Source organism: Corylus avellana, chromosome 9, assembly GCF_965113065.1.
Source record: "Corylus avellana chromosome 9, dhCorAvel1.hap1.2, whole genome shotgun sequence".
Lineage (NCBI taxonomy): Eukaryota > Viridiplantae > Streptophyta > Magnoliopsida > Fagales > Betulaceae > Corylus > Corylus avellana.
The window spans coordinates 19,342,404-19,364,164 of record NC_142498.1 but is presented as its reverse complement, the minus strand read 5'-3'; the positions used below and the strand labels follow the sequence as shown (position 1 = coordinate 19,364,164).

General features: G+C 35.8%; 3 protein-coding genes across 4 annotated transcripts; 1 reads left to right on the top strand and 2 right to left on the bottom strand.

Annotated features, from left to right (window-relative positions):
• The first annotated feature begins 2,057 nt into the window (after positions 1 to 2,057).
• LOC132189145 (7-deoxyloganetin glucosyltransferase-like) lies at positions 2,058 to 5,232 on the top strand. 2 transcript variants are annotated; one of them, XM_088510324.1, is made up of 3 exons: positions 2,058 to 2,073; positions 2,227 to 2,721; positions 4,307 to 5,232. In XM_088510324.1, the coding sequence occupies exons 1-3, from the start codon at positions 2,058 to 2,060 to the stop codon at positions 5,230 to 5,232; spliced, it is 1,437 nt and encodes a 478-aa protein (XP_088366450.1). The 2 variants fall into 2 exon arrangements, with proteins under 2 accessions (XP_088366450.1, XP_088366449.1); XM_088510323.1 differs by lacking the exon at positions 2,058 to 2,073 and having other exon boundaries at positions 2,205 to 2,721.
• Positions 5,233 to 7,803: 2,571 nt separating this feature from the next.
• Positions 7,804 to 14,534, bottom strand: LOC132189143 (70 kDa peptidyl-prolyl isomerase). The gene is made up of 13 exons (XM_088510406.1): positions 14,046 to 14,534; positions 13,875 to 13,961; positions 13,524 to 13,784; positions 13,284 to 13,364; positions 13,116 to 13,196; positions 12,240 to 12,434; positions 11,487 to 11,576; positions 11,205 to 11,380; positions 10,689 to 10,811; positions 10,454 to 10,600; positions 9,510 to 9,637; positions 9,303 to 9,423; positions 7,804 to 8,072 (listed from the first exon to the last, which is right to left on the bottom strand). The coding sequence occupies exons 1-13, from the start codon at positions 14,242 to 14,244 to the stop codon at positions 7,956 to 7,958; spliced, it is 1,806 nt and encodes a 601-aa protein (XP_088366532.1). The 5' UTR covers positions 14,245 to 14,534; the 3' UTR covers positions 7,804 to 7,955.
• A 359-nt stretch (positions 14,535 to 14,893) lies between these two features.
• LOC132189146 (uncharacterized) lies at positions 14,894 to 15,736 on the bottom strand. The gene has a single exon (XM_059603693.2). The coding sequence runs from the start codon at positions 15,519 to 15,521 to the stop codon at positions 15,051 to 15,053; it is 471 nt and encodes a 156-aa protein (XP_059459676.1). The 5' UTR covers positions 15,522 to 15,736; the 3' UTR covers positions 14,894 to 15,050.
• Positions 15,737 to 21,761: the final 6,025 nt, after the last annotated feature.

The following is a 21,761-nucleotide window of genomic DNA, read 5'->3' as shown; positions in this document are numbered from 1 at the left end:
TCCAAAAAAAAAAAAAAAAAAACAAACAAACAAACAAACCTTAAGGACCGATGGAAATGTTATGTCTGGATGCTTAATGAACAAGTTATCAATTGGGCTTGCTGTATGGTTAGTTACTCCTATAGAGTCTACTGTGTTTGATTCTACATTTTCACCTGCTCTTGTAGGTTGTAACTAAATCTCACTGGACGTTATAGCTTTGTGATGGTGATACCATTGCCTATTGGGAAATCCCTCAAATAATCAGTAATATTTTTGTAATTTTTGTAAATTGAGGATAGAAGTGAAGTTTCTTGAGAGATTTCATGAAAACGTACAGCTTATGTAAATTAATATTGTATTTGTGGTTCTCGACTTTTGGACAAATATTTCTTCCAAGCTAGGTAAGAAGAAATTCTCCAACCAAGTCTATTAGATTGACATATGTCCAAAATGCAAGTGAGAGTCATGCATTCATATATGCAATAAGCTAATTATTTTCAATTTCCACACGGACTATACTGTATGATTTGTTATAATATCTACATAACATAATTTGGAATATTTTCAGCATCCTTAATAAAAATGTTTCTTACATGCATGTTGCCGCTTAAAGGTTGCTCTATTGTCCCTTCATTGACGCTTCTTACACTTCACTATTTCATTGACTTGTTAGGTTATTGGATCCGAAAGCATTGGTGAAGAGGATCAGGCAACTCAAATCTCATGCATGATTCCTTGAAGGATATAGAGATTCCTTGGATCTCTTTTTTTCACACGATCAAGCGCGCGTTCTAGCTTGGGAAAAATATATAATTGTACATTATTGCAAACCATCCCATTCTCTGTCTTCAACCGTTGCAGAAGTCCAATTTAAAGAGGATAATTTCAAAAGAAGAAATGCTAAGAGTCAATATTTTCTATATATATATATATATATATATCCTATTTCTCTTTATCTCGTTTACAAGATAGAATTTCTTCAATTTTCGTTGTTTTTTTTCTGATTTACAAAATATAACAGAGATTGCTAATGACAAACTCAAAATTAGGATTTGACCAGTAAAAAACATGAAGACACACCATGAAATTAATCAAGCATAAATTTGAAAGCCAAATGCATTTCTCTAGGCCTAGGCTGGGACTTTTAATAACAATTAATAGTCCTATCAATTTTCAAAAAATAGGGTCATGAGTGAAATATGGATTAGTACTAAACTGTTATACAATTATTATACAATTGAGATAATGTGATAATAAAAATTAGTCTTTTTTATTTTTTATAAGTATTGATTTGAAGGTTAATTTTTACTACCATATCATCGATCAAGGTACGTATATGATAGTTGTATTACATTCTATTAAATACCATTACTCAATAGAAATATGGCTTGTTTGCAATCATGCTCAAATTAATTTATCTTTGTGAACTCAACTGATTTTAATAAAAATTAAATTAACTTGAATTAAAATTAATAATAATAAAAAATAAAAATAAAAAGCCACACACACTTTCAAGTACTGTACACTCCATGATTTTTATCATTAGATTTTGAATTAATTACATTTATCAGTGATTTTCATTGTCACGTTATGAAGTATTTATTTTATTAAAGTACTGATTAAATTTAAACTTTTAAAACAAGTGATGTTTCACTGCCACGTTATGAAGTATTTATTTTATTAAAGTATTGATTAAATTTAAATTCTGTCAATTTCACATTTTGAGCATATTAAGAAATCTGAGTGAGCGAGATTGTGTGCGACAGTACTGAAATAGCTTTGTTAATTCATTTCCCCAACTGTCCAACACTATATGTATATCTAATGATTTTTTTGGTAGGATTTCTTTCTCAAAACTCAAAAGCGTACGTCTCTCTCACTCTGTCTGAAAAAGGATGATCTTTTTTCTTTTTCTTTTTCTTTTTCCCTTTTACGGTGCTATCACAAAAAGACACAGTTTTTTGTCCTTTAAAAGTATGAAGAGAAAAAAAAAAAAAAAAAAAAAAAAAAGGATGCGCCCAACAGACACCAAAGTTGAAGAATAGAAAAAGCACCAGCCGGAGCCCACCAACTTGATGGGTATTGGGTCAAGTCACCCATCAACCGAATTCATTTACACATTCCGATCCTCCATAGTCCTTTCTTGCTCTACAAAATATGAAAATAAGCAGGAAGACTATATATCCATCATCCCATTTTCAGCTGTGAGAGAGGCAAGTAATATGGATCCGACGGCCATTACAGAGAAGCCCCATGCAGTATGCATCCCCTTCCCAGCTCAAGGCCACATAAACCCCATGTTAAAAATGGCCAAAATCCTCTACTACAGAGGTTTTCATATCACCTTCATAAACACAGAGTTCAACCATAAACGGCTCCTAAAATCCCGAGGTCCCAACTCTCTCAACGGCCTCCCCTCCTTCCGATTCCAAACCATTCCCGACGGCCTTCCCGACTCCGACGCCGAAGCCACCCAGGACATAAAAGCCCTCTGCCGCTCTACAACAAAAAATTGCTTAGCTCCCTTCAGAAACCTTCTTTTGAAACTCAACGATACCGTTTCATCCAATGTCCCTCCAGTCACTTGCATAGTTTCGGATTGTGCCATGACCTTCACTCTAGATGCAGCAGAAGAGCTGGGCATCCCTGATGTTCTTTTCTGGACAGCAAGCGCGTGTGGGTTCATGGGCTACGTTCAATATCGCCGTCTCATTGAGAAGGGTCTAACACCACTCAAAGGTATGTACATGATACTAATCCACCAATCACAACTAACTTCCACTTTTCAATCTTCTTGCCATTTATTTGGGTTTTCTTTTTTCTTTTTTCTTTTTTTTTTTGAAAAAAAAAATACAATTAATGGTTTGATTTGGGGTGACGACCAATAATTTTACGGGGTTTAAAAGGTGATTGATCACTACCTACATGCAGTACGTAAGTCATATATATGGTAACCTGTACGTAGCTTGTATTTTTGGCGGTGATTAAGCAAATTGGGCATACATTATTGTTATGTAATTGGTGTTTATTAATTGATTTTCGGAAAATTTTCACAAAATTTTTTTGTACTTCCACCATTTTTTTTTTATTCATTTTATTTATTTTTTTACACTTTTTAAATGTTCAAACACTCTCAATTTATGGCAACTTTCAATTTTTTGCAATGTTTCATTTAGTTAAGATTTTTGCAAAATATGGGTATTTTGGAAATTTCGACAAGACTTAACAAAAAATCTTAGCGAAGGGGGACATTGCAAAAAATTAAAAATTCAATACTTTAAATTGAGAGTTTTTGAATGAAATAATGTCAAAACGTGTTGAAATTTAGGAAGCTTTTATGAAGCTTCTCCTTAATTTTTTTGATATGGTATGGATCCTTTTTTTTTTTCTTATTGCTTACCAAATTATAATGGGTTAAATACTAAAAACCCTCATAAGGTTTGGACACTTTATTTTTTTCTCCTTAGGTTTTGATTTGTATCACAGGACACATGAGATACTTGTGGTTTTGATAATGACTAAATTGGTCATTCCATCCATTGACCATTAGTTGACTTAACGGAAGTCCACGTCACTGACATGTGGACCAATTAAAATTTGACACCTGGCATAAATGACCACGTCATCAGTGATAACGTGACCACCTAATTAATTTTTTTATTTTTTTTAAAAAATATATATTTTTTCAAAAAAGAAAGAAAAAAAAGAAAAATAATAAAATTGGGGGCCCATTTGGGGGTGGTTTTGACCACCCCCATCCAGCCTATGGCCACCCCCAATTTTTTTTTTTTTTTTTTGAATTTTTTCCTTTTTTTTTTTGAATTTTAAAAAATAAATAAATTAGGTGGCCACGTCATCAGTGATGTGGATTTTCGTTAAGTCAACTAACGGTTAATGGATGGAATGATCAATTTGATCTTTATCAAAACCACAGATACCTCCTGTGATACAAATCAAAACTTAGAGGGAAAAAAATAAAGTGTCCAAACCCTAAGAAAATTTTTAGTATTTAACCCAATTATAATTAATCACTTTCTAAACTCCAACGAGCTATTTGTTACAGTCTCAAACTACAAGACCGAAAGTGCATTTAGCCATTTTTTTCTTTGCATCTTCGGCTAAACATCAACCACATGTCATTTATTTGCGACACACTTACTTAATTTGAGAATGTTTGTTAGTAGAAACGTGACCATAAGTCAGTCAATCGAAATGGTCACCTAAGATTTGGTACTGCTAATATGTTATTAGTGTAAACATGCCCAATTTAAGGTGTAAATTGTTCTCATGGTATTACTTATTGAATTTCTTAATTGTTATACAGATGCGAGCTATTTAACAAATGGGTATTTAGAAACGGTCATAGATTGGATTCCAGGTATGAAAGGTATTCGCTTAAGGGATCTTCCGAGCTTCGTTAGAACCACGGACCCAGATGATACAATGCTAGATTTTCCAATGATTGCTCAAAAAGCTTCAGCTGTCTTCTTCAATACCTTTGATGCTTTAGAGCATCAAGTGTTAGACGCTCTCTCATCCATGTTTCCTCCTATTTACCCAATTGGTCCCCTACAATTTCTCCTAAATCAGATCCCGGATAATAATCATATATTAATTGACTCAAATTTATGGAAAGAAGAAGCTGGGTGTCTCGAATGGCTGGACAAAAAAGAACCCGACTCTGTTTTTTACGTGAATTTTGGAAGCGTAACGGTCATGACATGGGATGAATTGGTTGAATTTGCTTGGGGACTTGCAAATAGCAACCAAACATTCTTGTGGATAATAAGGCCTGATCTTGTGGGGGGTGATTCGGTCATTCTTCCTCCGGAATTCTTGGCAGAGACCAAAGAAAGGGGTATGTTGGCAAATTGGTGTCCTCAAGAACAAGTTCTCGGCCATCCATCTATCGGAGGGTTCTTGACGCACAGTGGGTGGAATTCCACGATCGAAAGTGTGTGCGGCGGAGTGCCGATTATCTCTCGGCCATTTTTGGCGGAGCAACATACCAATTGTCGATACTCTTGCAATGAGTGGGGCATAGGCATGGAGATAGAGGGCGGTGTTAAGAGAGAAGAAATAAAGAACCTTGTTAGAGAGCTGATGGTGGGAGAGAAGGGGAAAGAGTTGAGGAAGAAAGCTGTAGAGTGGAAGAAGTTGGCAGAAGAGGCCACTAGTAGGCCTACTGGGTCATCCTACGTGAATCTTCACAAAATGATTAATGAAGTTCTTCTATCTCCACGAGATTAGGTTATATATATTGGATTATTTTAATTATCGTATTCTTGCCGTGTTCTTCAATTTAATTCTAGGGATTTTTTTTTATATATTTCTATTTTCGGTATTGAAGATCATGTATGACAAATTTGTAATATGAGTAACATTATTTAGTAAGGTGCAATTAAGATAATGTGAAAGCAAAAATAAGTTTTTTTGTTTAATAAGGACTTGTAAAAAAAAAAAAAAAACTAAAAGATTATTTTTTTTCTTCCACGTTATTTCAATTGTATGTCAGTAGCATATCAGTCTATTAAATAGTAATTCTCTATCGTGTATATATATATTCAAAAATCAATGAAAACATTGGAGAGGTTGGAGATCAACTTTCACATGAATGTCCTCACGTGAAGATCTGACATACTTGAATATTGCCTCACTGCCTAGGTCATCACCAAGTCTCCTAATCCTTGCATTGTCCGCCTCACTACTTGGGCCATCGACCACACAAGGCAACCATTTTATATATGGTCGCCTCACTACTTGAGTTATTATTACAGTAAAAAATATTAAGTTTACAAATAAATTTTATAAAAAAAAAATTTAAAACATGATTTAGCACAATATGATTGAATTTCTCAAAAGTTGAATTTATCTCATTTCTAATTATGTTGTAAAAAAAATTTTTGTAAAATTTATTTGTAAGCCTAGTATTTCTCTATTACAGTTGGCACACTTGGTCGCCTCACTGCTTGTACCGGTCCTCACCAAGTCTCCTAGTCCTTGTTTTCCTGCCTCACTGCTTAAGCCATCGACAATGAGAATACCAAAAAAGCTCCAAATTAAGTAACCAAAATCACCCTAAGATTTCACATGCACAGAATCCCCAAAAGACCCGAAAGAACAAAAGGCCTGAAATAATTAGCAGTTTGATTGGTAGAGAACTTCAATCTACAATGGTGCGCACTTAGAAATACCATGACACTCTAATTGGTATCAGTCCATGTTGGTATTATAGGGTTTTTTTTTTGGGTTAATCCAAATGATCATTTGTAGGATTTCTAAGATATATCATTTTAAGGTCACATATTATATTGAGATACATCTGCCGTGGTAGATGACTCCTTTAAAGAGTACAGGTTCATGCCTCAAGTTCCAATTAGAAAATAATATAAATAAACTCACATTATTTTCACTAAATTTCCCATCACACCCCTGGTCATCTTCATGTGGTTCCCCAACTAAAAACCACTTGAACAGTGATTTTCTGCAATAAATTTTTACTTTGTCAGTATATCATAATGCAAAAGTATGTAGGGTATGAATGTTTGGCAATACTTAAGAAGATCAATTGTGGGAAAATATGCATTTAGCCATTGGCATGATATTTACAGTAGCAATTATGATAGAGGTGTTAGCAGATGATTGTGTTGAATTGATAGTGCTTTGGCAACAATAGAGGAAGATGGGTAATAAGGGTCACAACAGAGGCACAAGAGAGGTTGATGGTGGGGCGTACAATGATAAAAGAGGTTGAGACAGAAAAAGTGGCAATTGTTACAACGAAGATGTTTATGGTAGTTACGAATCAGTTGCAATGAGGAGCTACTTTAAATGGTGCCTCAACAGTGAATGCGGTAATGTGATTGTAGTTGTGGTGATAATGTATTAGTGACAGTTAAATAAAGAAGTTAAAACTTTATTAGCCACTAAGAATCATGCATAGCAATTCAGCAGCCGGGAAAAACATTCAAGTTCGATCAGCAAACACATATTTTACCCGCTTTTTAACTTTCTTGCCTTCAGTATCATTAAAAGCTACTAAAATAACAGAGACACCACTCACCTTTGTTGCCACAGGAGTGTCCCTTGTCATACGTGCAAACATGTTTAGCTGTAGAGTCTAATTTGTTATCAGTAGTTGTTAAAAAAAATAATAATAATTATTGGTACCATCATATCAATCAATCCTATAAAATGCAATGTTGTGGGCACTTTTGTTTGTTTTGGGACATGGTTTCCTCAGTTCTGTGTTTTAACATTGTGAAGCTTTGGATGGATTTTGTTGTGATACCTAATGTGATGTTTTCCTAATTGTATTTCATTGTGAATATGCTTTTCAAAAAGTGGAGTCGCCCAATTAGCGCTGCTACGAGGAGAAAGATAAATAGGAGCCTTATTTCAATTTAATAGGGCTGTCGATTCCTGTTAGGGTGTCTGGTGAATTAAAACAAAATGATCAAGAAATTTATTTTGTTAAATATTATTCGTATCGACTAGAAATCACTCCTTCAGCAGAGAAAATTTTATTCCGCATGGCCACATTTCAATGCCACAGACTGTTTCATTAAAAACTCCCAAGTTTTGTGGATTAATGCCTCTACAGTTATATTGCACTCTTATGGCCAGAGATGACAGCCATTACCCTTGTTCATTACACTGTAGTTCTAATTAACGGACGGACAAATTCCTGGTGTATGACGGTCATCGACAAAAAAAGGCCGGTAGGAGACCTATTTTACCCAAACCTCTAGACTTACATGGCATTCACTAAGCCACGGGTACAAATTTTTTAGGTGAGAAAGGTTGAAATCCACAACCACATAAGAAATACAAAGTATAATTTCATACCTTGAGATAGTTAATGACCGACTATCATGATTGTTTCCTTTTCCTCTATAATGACTCTCTTAGTCATTTTCGATCCTTGGCTCTAAAGAGCTATCATGATTGTACATGTTTCATGAACAGATCTTTCAACAAGAGTCAACAACCATTTCACCATCAGGAGGGGCTGAACTATCACCAACTCTTTCCATTTCTATTTCCATTGCCACATTTTCATCATCCTCTACTTTTTCAACCTTCAATTTCTGCCAGCATAAACAAAAGACAAATATGGTAGATGTTGTGAATAATCCATATGACTAACTTAAGGGATCATAGCCAGCATAGCCCAAGAAAAATGACAAATAAATAAATTCGTTCAAAATGAAATATTCTCAAAACCATTTTGTATTAGTTACTTCTCCGTAACACCAAACCCTAGCTTTGTTTTTTATGCAACCTACAATATATAAATGTGAATGGTAGACAGAAACCCCAACTCCAGTGCCTTGGATGCGTGACTAAAGTTACTAAAAAAAAATTAAAAAAAGTTCAAGGCTTTTCCAATAGCAATTTTCAACTCAGAGAACTTCAATCTACAATGGTGTGCACTAAGAAATACCATGAAATTCTAATTGGTATCAGTCCATGTGGTTAATCCAAATGATCATTTGTAGGATTTATAAGATATATCATTTTAAGGTCACATATTATATTGAGATACGTCTGCTGTGTTAGATGACTCCTTTTAAGAGGACAGATCATGCCTCAAGTTCCAATTAGAAAATAGTATATATAAACTCGCATTATTTTCACTAAATTTCCCATCACATCCCTAGTCATCATAACGGAATAAGTGTCATGTGGTTCCCCAACCAAAAAGCACTTAAACAGAGATTTTCAGTAACAAATTTACTTTTATCAGTGTATCATAATGCAAAACCATGTAGGGCATGAATGTTTGGCAATACTTAAGAAGATCAATTGTGGGAAAATATGCATTTAGCCATTGGCATGATATTTACAGTAACAATTATGATGGAGGTGTTAACATAGAAGATTGTGTTGAACTGATAGTGCTATGGCAGCAAGAGAGGAAGATGGGTAATAAGGGTTACAACAGAGGCAGAAGAGAGGCTGATGGTGGTGCGTGTAATGATAAAGATGTTTCGACAGAAAAAAGTGGCAATTGTTACAACGCAGATGTTTATGGTAGTTAAGTATCAGTTGCAATGTGCAGCTGCTTTAAATGGTGCCTAAACAGTGAATGTGGTAATGTATTAAACTTAAATAAACAAGTTAAAACTTTATTAGCCACTAAGAATCATGCATAGCAATTCAGCAGCTGGGAAAAACATTCCAAGTTCAAATCAGCAAACACATCTTTTACCTCCTTTTAACTTTCTTGCCTCTTTTAGATGCAAGCCAAACATTGAACAATAATTTCCAACTTCAGGATCATTAAAAGCTACTAAAATAACAGAAACACCACTCACCTTTGTTGCCACAGGAGTGTCCCCTGTCATACGTGCAAACATGTTTATGTAGAGCTTTGAGTCTCTCTTGTTGCTTTCAGCTTGAAGTCGTTTCAAATTCTTCTGAATCAATTTCACCTCCCTGGAGAAAGAACCACAGGATGTTTGAGGGACTGCATAGCATATCACATCTAATTGCACGCAGCAGATTCTGACACCTTCAGTTACCTGTGCAGTGGATCAGTCTCAAGAACTTTCTTGATATCTAATTCTGCAGAGAAAAAATCTGCAGTTTCCATATAAGCCTGTGCTCGCCTGTACAAAGCTTTTACATTATGGAACTCAATGTCTAGCACCTACAAGAGGTTAGAATTTATAATATGAGACGATTTTTTTCTGATATTCCGCCCTTCTAAACAAATAGATACTATAAGCAGATTCATTTCCTCCTTCCAACTTGACACTATAAAACTTGCAGAGATTATTCACCCCACCATGCAATATTTTCCTGCGGGTGGCTCCTATATATTCATTTTTTATCGTTGCTGCATTTGCCAATCTGTGACAGCAGTAACGTGCAAATAAAATAGTGTACAGAGTGGCACTGCCATCATTTTACTGGGAAAAAAAAGTGCATAAATAATTTTAATCGATCCTTTCTCAGTGAAATCATGACAGCTTTCACAACATCATGTACCATGCTGTGAGCTTGAGACACATTTGTGATTACAAGCACAAGGAACACTTCAGAAGAACTAGACCCAAGCCCATAGGGTCCTCAAGGCAAAAAACAAAGTCAGAACAGCAAACTTTTGATCACCAATGCCTTAATTGAAAAAGATTATTGTCAACCCCACGATCCAAACATTTTGAATTGCCTGACTTCAGGGATCTCATTCATTGGATCTTAATAATAGCTGCATTGTCCACAAACAGCACCGGAAAAGACCAGCCCATTTCTTTTGCTTATCAATTTTTATGTCATCCATAATCTCATTTATACATCTCCTTTAATTGTCAATTCTTCCACCTTTACATATGCTTAGTTCACTCTATCCGGGAATAAGTTTTCAAGTAATCCAGTGCTTTACTTCTCTATATGCATATTGGTTGGTTTTTTTTTTTTTTTTTTTTTTCCATCTTTGGTCTATATTTCTTCTTACAGAATCTACCTGTGAACATAACTTGATTGCTCCCTGAAAGTCATTTAGTTTGAGGCTACATGCTGCACGGTTCAACCAGCAAGCAACTCTTAATTTTTTAGCAAGCTTTTCCTCATCATCCCCAAACGATTCATCTTCACTAACGTAGTCTGCAGCCTGAGAGAATACAATATAGCAACTCAGACTATAAGCTAATCAAATGAACGCTGGATTTAGATGTGCACACAGGTACATATTGAGTTACCTTGTCATATTTTTTCCCTGCTTGTTGATACTTTCCAGTTTTAAATAATAGATTGCCTTCTTCTTTCTTCATTCTAGCAGCCTCAATCTTCTCACTGTTACTCATTTCCGAAGGTGCTTTTTCCTTTTTACCAAAGAAGTAATAAGTAAGCAACAAGATAAATTAGAGAATATGCTGAAAGGATCCAGATATTCGATCTAGTAATATATACTGGCTCAACACATACGGAGCTTACAAAGAAAAACACCAAAAAATGTCATCAAAACCTCATTATTGTTATTTTTAAAAAATAAAATTAAAATAATTAAAATAATTAAAATAAAAAATAAATAAATAAATAAAAAGTCCAAGCTTCTATATGCTAACAGAGAACAACGTTGCTCATGTTGAATATATTTTTCTCTAATTAATGAAATCAAATTGTCCCGCAATGTAATGATAATCTTATAAAAAAATCAGAAAGATAGGAATGATATCTCATTGTTTAACCTACAATTTCATCAAAATGATTGTTACCTTAAAAAAATCTAACATTTCAACTTCATAGACTACATTTGAAGATGGCGGAATTACAGCAAGATCCCGCCTTACTTCACTGCTTCCAAATCCAAAATCAGGATGTATAGTCAATATCGCTCGCTCTCCCTTCTTCATTGTTGCCACTGCTCGGTCTAGACCAGCAATTACTTGTTCTACAGACAGCAAGGCAAAGTCTAGTCAAAGCTGCTTTTTAACTATCAGACAAACAAAATGTATAACATAAAGAGGATATCAGTAAAGTTTAGGAATAAAACCGACCTTCATCAGTTATAAACTCCAAAGGCTGCTCTCCATCAATTCCTTTTTTCTCAAATACAGTGCCATCTTCCAGCCTAGCCACATAGCTAACTGCAAAGTGGGAATTTATTACAACAGTTTAATATATAAAATCATGTGACCTTACAGGTCCATTTGATTCAAAACATATAACCTCGCTTGACGTTTCCAAGATACAAGATTTTATTTCCCCTCAATTTTTAATGGTGCTATTCTTCATGCACTGTATGATAACATTTTACATTCAAGTAAAAAGTTTGTACTATTTGTTTATCTTTGGTTGCTGACTTTGATACATATTTCTTTGTCTTTGTTTTTGTCTAAGTAACACATTAAAGTAAAGAGATACAGCAGATCCAAGGACAAATTCAAGAATTTTCCAAGTTGAATACTAAACTTTGACTAACAGCCTTCATGATAAGGGAAAAGTAAGAAGCTTTTTGCACGCCTGGTGCATATGAATTGACTTTAATTTGATAATTTATATCTATTTGATATCTCCAAAGTTCTGTGCAAGAGCAAAAGAATGATTTGTATAAAGAACTTTGAAGTATCTGAGCATGCCTGCATATGTTAAGTTTACCAAGTAACATCTCATATCATATCTATTATCTATAAATGTTTGAAATTCTAAATTCCTATTCAGATCCAAGTCAATTCCACCCTTCACAACTTTGCAATCCAAGTGAATTTTGACAATATTGCAAATAGTAATGTACACATCGGTCTACTTACTAGTAACAGTTGCACCCTCATTAGCAACAACAGCACCTTCACCTTCTTTTAAGATCTTCTTAAATACTTTGGAATCACCAATAATGTCAATAACAGGCTTGAAGGAGACCAACTCCACATCAATGTTCAGCAAAGAACTTAGGGGAATTGAATGAACCCCATTACTCATGTTCCACCCCCCCGCCCCAAAGGCATCTGCATAAGATTTGTTGTTAGTACTTTTAACCTTGGACAGGACTTCAAATCTTCGAAGTTAGGAAACAAGACAAGGCTTTTTAAAAAAAAAAAAAAAAAAAAAATTATTATTAACTTACCTGGCTGTCATGTGAAGAAAAAAGAGAATCCGAAGCAATGCATGGCCAAAAAAGAAGAAGAAGAGAGGATCTTGATAGCTTTTACAAGATACATTAGAAGGATCCCAGAACTCACCCTCGCAACAAGTGCTTGTATATTTGAAGCATGCCATTACTCACTCCACTTAATATCCTATGTAGCACTTATCATGAAATCCACTAAACCATAAGCAAATCACAATTTTAAAATTTAATTAATTTTGTTGCATTGAGTAGGTGGGGAGTGTGATGGACAGCTTGGGGTTCACACGCTAGACTCTATAGAAATGAATATTGGGTAACAGATTGCTCTCGACATGCCCAACTCTAAACTTAAGAATGGGAACAGCACCAAATTTAAATACATAGGGTTGAAAAAGTCCAGCCATTCATAATTTACACTTCTCCCGATTCTTATTTCGTTATTTCTCGCCTCTGAATACAACTATGACACTCAAGAACACCCCTTACCTCAGCCTATCCCGAGGAGAACACCACAAATTCTAACATAACTGTTGATAACAAGAAGGATGCAAAGACGTACACTGAGGTTGAACAACTAATTGGGCCTTCTCTCCCCTTCTCATGGTCCTTACAGCCTTTGGCAATGCTGGACAAAGATGACCTGCAAGAAACATAATAGCTAATCAACACGAATCGGCACTATAAACAGAACATTTACTATACCCTCATTGGTACCAAAAAAAATTACCATCCTTCACATAAAATTCAAATCCTTCTTCTGTTGTCTCGGCAACAACAGTGCCATCATCCAGCGCCACTCGGTACTTCACTGGTATCAACAATAAAAAAATCCCTCAACATCTCCAAACAATTGAATTACAATACTCACACAGCCAAAACAGAATTAAAAAATTTTCTCACGCTTTTCATAATGATAATAGCAAAGTAAAAAAAAAAGAAAATAACATAATAAGCATTAGAGCATTACCAAGAACTTCGTCCAAATCACCAGGAACCTCATTCCCGTCTCCCTTCTCCATTATTTTCTTGATAATTCCACCGCCTTTGCAAATATCCACCACTGTGATCCATGAGACGAGCTGGACTTCAAACTGAACAACTGAATTGGGCGGAACCGCGCCGTTGAGGCCCGCAGCTCCGTAGGCTAATTGAGGAGGCAATGTGAACATCGAGGTCTCCTCCTTCTGCATTGTAATTATCCCTTGATCCAATCCAGTAACCACTTGACCTATCAATCCCCTTCAATGAACTAGTAAAATGAAACTAAACTAAACAGCGAATTGGATTTCAACAAACAAACAAAAAATTAAGAACTCACCGTTACCAAGCTTTATAGTCAAAGGTTCGCCTCTATCTCTGGTGGAATCGAACTTTGTTCCGTCAAGCAAAGTACCAACATAATGAACTGCATTCAATTGAACAATCATTTCCATCAACAAATTCAAATAAGAACAAAAGAAACTGAAATTGTGATTGACTACTAGTGTACCAGTGACTTCGTCACCGAGCTCAGGGGTCTCCCATCCATGGCCGCGCTTGAGGAGCTTCTTCTTGAGGCCAAAGCTACCGAGCTCGCGCTCGTCGCCGACCTTGAGAGGTGGCGCCGATTCGATCACCTCCCCAGGCTCTTCGTCGAGGTCGTCCTCGCCCTCGATTTCCGACTCGTTCGTCGCTTTCTCTGCCGCCATGGCGGGACCTTCCGATCGATCAATAGGAACCAGCGCGAGTGTGGTGCTCTACTGCTTTTGCTGGTGAGACTATGGTCTATGTGAGTCAAGTAAAGGTCCGCAAGATTGATCGGAAATACAGCGTTGGTGAGGTTATGTGGCGCGACGATTTGGTTCTAGTGACAGTAGCCACGTCATCATTGCTGTGACAGGGCATGTTCGTTATTTCAACCTAGTTGAAGGGGGCTATCTTGGTCTTTTTCTTTAATATGAATGATTTGGATCATGTAACCTTCTGGTTTTGGATACTTCGAGGGCGGGGACACAGGAGTTCATAGGCTATTGGGCCAAGAACTCATCAACATTTTCTTTCGTTTTTCTTAGTTTTCTCTGATTCTTTTGTTTTCCGCTTGTTGTTTTTTTTTTTGTTTTTTTTGTTCTTTCTAATTTTTGTTTTCCGCTTGTTAATCAGATAAGACTATGTTTTGCCTTGCATTGATCCATCTAAATGGGTTCGTGATAGAGAGACAGGACTGGTTTGCAATCATGCTCAAAAGTAATGCTAGATGGCAATCAATCCAGTGAAATTTGCATCCTTTTAAAATCTTAAGTTTTTTAAAACATTGGGGGAGAGGGAAGGGGGTGCTGAATAATCCTATTTGAGAACAAATTAACAAACAATCCCAATTCCATTTCATTCACCTTTTATACAAAACATTTCAAACGACACAAGATTAATAAAACCAACCAATAAGAGAGTAATTCTTACTCTCCCCACCCCCCACCCAACATGCATCTCTTACAAGCCTGGTTGCAGGAGATGATGATCAAAACTCAACACTTCTCTTTGTGACAGCGTAGCTTCTGCTTCTCGGATAAAACAAATCCGCCTTCCCGGCGCCGACACCAACTTCTTCAAAATCACACGGCCTGTCCTCGTCGATCTTGCCCATGCCGACGCTAGAGCTCTTGGGCAAACCCCTCGATCCGGCCATCATCACCGCCGACTGCGCCGCCTGCTGCTTGAGAATCATATCCACGTCAATCCTATCAACCAAAGTCCTAGTCGAGGCAGCTCTGATGAGCTCTTTCAAATCGTCATCGTCGCTGCACCTCGACGAGCTGACGCTGAAGCTCTTCGGCAAGGCAACCCCGCTGCCCATGCTCTGGCTGTGGCCCACTCCCTGTGCGCAGCTCGTCATGCTTCGGACGTAAAGGTCCTTTGTTTTCCCCAGAAGTCTAAAGGGAATTGTTATGAACCGGACGAACCTGTTTTGGTGGTGTCCCTTGATTCCCATTTTTGCTCTTCCTTATGAGACAGTGGTGAAAGGTAAAGAAAGATTGGTGACAGAAAACCTTCTAATCGGAATTCAGAGAGGGATGGGTAGCTCTTGATGGCGGAGTGGGTGTGAGGGAAAGGCTTTGTAGAAGCAGTGCTGTAGAATGGGAAGGTAGGTGCGAAGGAAGAAAAGTAGAAAATGGTGAGATTTAATTGGACTTTCTCAAAGCCCGCCGGATTAGAAAACCAGATAAGAACTAGCTGACTAATCCTGTGTCAGAAATGGTTGGCCAAATTTTAAAATTAAAAAAATAAATAAAATAAAAAATTGTGATAACTTGATTTTAGATTCATCAAATTAACAAGTGATTTCACAAGCTTCTAAACTTTAAAGCTTCTTGTTCTTAAATAGTAGTTTAATTGATTGTAAATTACGCTTTATGAAGCGAATGTTACTAATTTGAATTTTTTTCTCTTCTCTTGTGTGGACATGTAAAAAAAAAATATGACAAAAGGGTTTAAATTTACTGTAATTGAAAGTTCAAGAATTTAAATTAAGAAATTTTGAAATTTAAAAATTTGTCAAATTGTGTATTAATTTGAGTTTAAAGTAAAATTACTCCTAAAAATAATAATAATAATAATAATAAAAGAGATAAGGGATTGAGTCGACTGCAGGGTCTTCAACATTTATGCCATTCACACTTTGCTGCGTCACCGGGTATCCTAAGCTTGGAATGCAGACCAATTCCAATTCCATTCCATTCCACCTTCCTACCTGAAAGGGGCTTCTCTTTTGTTTTTTTTTTTTTTTTTTGGTACACAAATTTCGTTGAAAACAGATTAATTTTTTTAAAAAATAAGCCATGTCCCCATTTATGGCTAATTGGTCCGTCATCCTGATGGTCCCCATTAATTATTGCTCATGTTTATGGGACAAAAACATGGAAACCGACGAACCGTCGTCGGTGATGGTCCACTCTTGAGAAAATCTCTGTTTGGCCGGCCCACTGCATGAGTCAGCATGGTAAAAATGCATTAAAGTGACTTTAATGTTAAGATTTACTACACTAATTTTATACATCAGGTTGTGGGTTGGGATAAGGATTATCTATAGTTTTTTAAAAAATTGTAAATTCTCAAAATGTTTATTACGTCATAAAAAATGTCATAATTATTAAGATGACATGTTACCGAAATAGTTAAAAAGACCTTTTTTTTATTTTTTTTTTATTTTTTATGACGGAAATTCTCATAAGGTAGGGGCTTTTTAACCTATTCCTGTAGAATAAACTTTAATTCCGTGCATCATACTCTTGAAAAATTTTTTACACAGAACAAGGTACTCACTAGCTATTCAAGAGATGAGTGTAGCCTCAATAAACAGTTTGCACTTTGTGAGTTTCGGCCTCTGCAGTTCCTCAAGAACTTACGCTTCAATAGAAGCCACTGAGCCAAAAAATACAACTTTTACCTTAATTTATTTTTTTTACAATATAAATAACACGAACGTGAGAAAAATATACGCAATTCTCATTGATAATATGTCATTTTTTTTACAAGTAATATTTTTTTAAGTTGATTAATGTATAAAAATAAAAAATTTAAAAATTTAAAAAAAAAAAACTAAATTTAATAATTTAAAAAAATTATGACCCTGTGCCTGTGGACCTCATACTAACCATCAGAGATTCAGAGGGCGGCAGGATAGTTTGATTATTTGATAGCTGTAGGCGCCCATCGTATCCGTTTCCGTCGTGCAATCATTTTCAATGAGACGTATTGATCAACCAACGTGTTCAAAGAAATAGATAGAAAGGACGAGAGAGGTAGGACAGAGAGGGAGGAAAATAGGAAGATTTGAATAATGCATATGGGGGAGCAATCTGTTATCATAAAATGAATGACTAAAATGAAATTGTGTGGCTCAATAGCAATTTACAACTATTTTCAAGAATCAAAACATCTTTTCAGATTTTATTTTGTGTATCTCATCTTTCATTCGTTATCTCTTTTTTTTATATATAAAATTAATAAAATATATGACTGATTAGCTACTAGCCTACTGCTAATCACAGAACTTAAATAAGAAAACTTGTAAGGATAAGGGGAGGGGTATGATGGTCTCATTTGAACTCGTTATAGTGGTCAAATTTCTTTGGGGGAAAATTAATTAATACATTTGACAAAAAGGCCTCGGTTTCAAACAATATAACAGTGATTTTCTTCAATAATAATTACTAATTTTCTAATATAGGGCCCGTGGTGATGGGCTTGGAACGTCACGCACACCTCACAATTGGCTCCAGCTCACATCAAACAGAATTACTAATGGTTAAAAATTGAAAATAAATAAATAAGGTAGAGCCTAATGGTTAAGTTATGCACACTCCTCTTCTTTTTTTCTTTTTCTTTTTTTAAGTGGTTCTCATTAAAATGGCTAAAAACAGCAATCAGTTCTTACTGTTAACAAAACTATCCTAGCCGCTCAACATTCGAATCAAGATAAGGCAATTACTTGACATTCAAATCAAGTTGATAAGACAGGTGCTACCTAGAAAATAATGAAGACTTTGAATTTCAAATTAAGATGATAAGGTAGAAGATTAATCTCTATCTCTTCAATTGTAACTTTATCTCTTTTGTAATCTTATCTTTTGTTGTTAACTATATTTAAGTGTAAGTCTATATATATTTCAATATACTTACGGGATAGATACATTGTCTATTTTCCTTTCATATATTTTCTGTTTTATGGTATCAGAGTCATTAAGGCCTACGCTATCTCTTCGATCTTCCATGACTTCTTCTAGCTCAAATCAATCTTTTACTTTTTCTCCGCCAAATGTTACCTCTCAAAATTACTTCAAACTTGACAATCACAATTACATCCGGTATTGGTTGACTCAATTTGAGTTCATTTTGCGTGCTCATGAATTAATGGGTATTGTTGACAGTATTGGGCCATGCCCTCTGATGTAGGTAAGGAAGTATCTAATCCAGATTATGCTATTTGGACTAAGAAGGATCAATGCCTTCTTAGTTGGATTAATATTAGTTTATCAGATTCTATTTTGTTCACAATGTATGGACTTCGTACATCCAAACAAGTCTGGACAGCCTTGGCAAGCCGATTTGCTTCCCAATCAAAGTCTCATGTGCTCAATTTGAAGAGACAACTTCAAACTATTCGTCAAGGAACGAAGACGTGTGCTGAATTCATGCAAACTGCAAAGGGCTGGGCTGATGAGCTTGCAGTTGCTAGTAAACCTTCAGATGATGAGGAACTTATCTTCTTCATATTGGTTACAATATCACAAACTGGATAAGGAAAACCATCCTGCCATTCTATAGAATCGTCTTGCTGAAGAGCCAGCTTGGCTAGATGGTGAACGGCACTATTAGCCCGTCAACTAATATGATGTACCTCCCAACCCTGCCATTGCCATAAACTCTCCTTGGCATCATTCACAACTTGCCCATAGATAGCCCAGCAACATCCCTCCTTCTGTAGCATTTGTGCTATTTCTAGAGAGTCCCCTTCCAAAATAATTTTCCGTCTCGCTAGCTCTACTGCTTCCCATGTTGCTTGAGCTTCGGCCATAGCGGCTGTGTTTGGCAATAGAATGGAAAAAGAAAGTGGAACAGTACTGTAGTAGACTTGATTGATATATAAGAAAAAAGTAAGAATGTTTTGTATAAAAAAATAAAAAAATTTATTTTGTAGTAATTTTTTTATTTAAATACTAATAAAAAGTGGTTAATATGATGTAAAAATTAAAAATGTTGGGGTTAATTTTGACATTTTTTTTTTGAATTTTTGGGTTTGTTCTGGTCCGGTCCTTTGCCAAAGACAGTCGTCCTGTACAAACCCCTTATTCGCACAAAACATTGCTACAACCTTCCCTTCATGGTCCCGCGCTATGACTTCCACGTATGTGCTATGGCTGAAAAAGGGTTACCACATCGACAATGGAGTTGTTACCTGGATCATCTTTGAGAAGGAGTTGTTGGCTCGGTTTGGCCCAACAGAATTTGAAGATTACGATGAATCCCTTTCACGCGTGCAACAACGGGGCACCTTGAGGGATTATTTGAAGGAGTTTGAGAGACTCGTTAATCGGGTGGTTGGATGGCCGCAGAAGGCCTTGATCGGCACCTTTTTGGGAGGTTTAAGGGCAGACATCTCCACGGATGTGAGGAAGTTCAAACCTCGGACATTGAGAGAGGCTGTGGAATTTGCACGCATGAGGGAGGATGAGCTGCAACGCACAACAACGACTCCACCGCCAACCGATCCACTGAAATCCACCCTTCAACCCAATGGTTCCCCAACTCAAGTGAAGAAGCTCTCATGGGAGGAAATGCAACGAAGGCGAGAACAAGGGCTATGTTTCAACTGCAATGAACGATTCACCCCAAGCCATCGATGTGCTGCAAAACAATTGCTCATTTTTTGGGCCGAGCCAATGGTTGGAGAAGAACTCGAAGATGCCACTTGGGCAGATGTTGATTGCCTCTGGCAGCAGTTTCCGAACCACAAACTTGAGGACAAGGATCGTGTCCAAGGAGGGGCAATTGATAGGGAATCTACCCGTGTGATCACTAGGAATCCTAATTCAAAGTACCGAGGGTAATCCTATCAGAGGAAGAAGAATAAGAGATAAGGGTTACCTCATTTATCTAGGAGTTGTTATCTTATATAGGTTATCTTATTATCTTATCTTGTTATCTTATTTGTTCGTCAGTATCATTTAAGTTATTAGCAGATATCTCTTGTGGAGATAAGATTAGTTATCTTTATTTTAAATAGTAGTTATAATGAGTAGGAGTTGGCTATTTATTGGAATGTAGTAGGGAAGAGAGAGTCATTGAAGTATTTTATCAAACACGTATATGTAATCGGTGCCTCCTACTTCAAGTGGAGAATTATCAATAACATTTCCCATTCCATTTCAATTATCATCCACAATCCATCAATCCAACATCCCGAACCTATCACCCACTCCCATCCTATTCCGATTCTTATCTATCGAGGCATCCCAGTTTAGCTTTATACTTTATGCTACCGATAGGAGGCTTAGACCATCCGGTAGTCAGTGGTTGTTGAAGCTTCCCGTGCACATTCCTGCTCCCTGCATGCCTTGTAGCCTTCAAAAATTGATCTTTCAATAATTCACCTTTTGTAACGGAAAATATTAAAAAAGACAAAGAAACTTAACTTTATTCTCAAAATTTTCATCACTTTTCTAATTACTTTCTTAGAGTTTAAAAACTCATAATTTAACGTATTGAACTTTCAATTTTTTATAATGTCACCAATTCGTTAAGTTTTTTTTTTTTTTTTTTTTTTGGTTAAATCATAACAGAGAGGTGTCAAAATTACCAAAATTCTTGTTTCTTTTTTTGAAAAAAATAATAATAATAAATATTGCAAAAATTCAAGCATTAGTTAGAATTTAACAAAATTTGCAAAAATACTCACATATGAATTTTGAGATTTTTTTATTAAAAAAACAATAAGAGTATTTAAAAAAAAAAAATTGATAAAATTTAACAAAAAAATATAACGAATGGATGACATTGCAAATGATAATCTTAAAGGTATAACTTAAACGACATGTATTACTTTATTTCTTTCTTTCTTTTTAATGATGTGACCAACCCAAAGAAGGATCAATGACTTCAATTTTATGTGGCGTAATTTTTAGTTGATTAAGCTTTTTTTTTTTATTTAATGTCTACACAAAAAGAAGGAAGAAAATTCGAATTAGTGTCGATTAAGCTACTCATATAGACTTATAGTCATATGACATTTATTGCCTTTTCTTTTTTTCTTATTTTTGGTAATTAGTTAGTCAACGAAATTTTGATGGGTCATTGTGATTAGGTGTGATCGTGCATAAGACATGGCCTCTAAGACAACCTTTTGATTGTCTGTATCACTGGTTTTCGTTGGGTTCACACCTAATCACAGTAACCCAAAGTGAATACAAATCTTTTGATAGTTTGTAGTAGTTGTTAGTCAACGAAATTTTGGGTGTTTTCATTGGTTCCCTTCGCTACAGTTTCTGCATGGCTTTCAATCGCATGCGACTATGCCCTAAACTGCTCTAATTGTCCACTGCCATTGAAATTTCAAAGTTGATGGAAGATGAGCTCTATCTTCCCCTGTGGATGAAAATTAAATTGACCCGTGGAGTGTTGACATTGGTTAATTGGAGACTTGGAGTCGTATATTGAGATAATTTTTTAAGGA

Coding starts and splice junctions, on each gene's coding strand:
- LOC132189145 (XM_088510323.1), top strand. CDS start 2,205: ATGGATCCGACGGCCATTACAGAGAAGCCCCATGCAGTATGCATCCCC. Junction 2,722..4,306: donor GGGTCTAACACCACTCAAAG/GTATGTACATGA, acceptor ATTGTTATACAG/ATGCGAGCTATTTAACAAAT.
- LOC132189146 (XM_059603693.2), bottom strand. CDS start 15,521: ATGGGAATCAAGGGACACCACCAAAACAGGTTCGTCCGGTTCATAACA.
- LOC132189143 (XM_088510406.1), bottom strand. CDS start 14,244: ATGGCGGCAGAGAAAGCGACGAACGAGTCGGAAATCGAGGGCGAGGAC. Junction 12,435..13,115: donor ATTAGTTGTTCAACCTCAGT/GTACGTCTTTGC, acceptor AATCTTATGCAG/ATGCCTTTGGGGCGGGGGGG. Junction 11,381..11,486: donor GGAGTTTATAACTGATGAAG/GTCGGTTTTATT, acceptor TGCTGTCTGTAG/AACAAGTAATTGCTGGTCTA.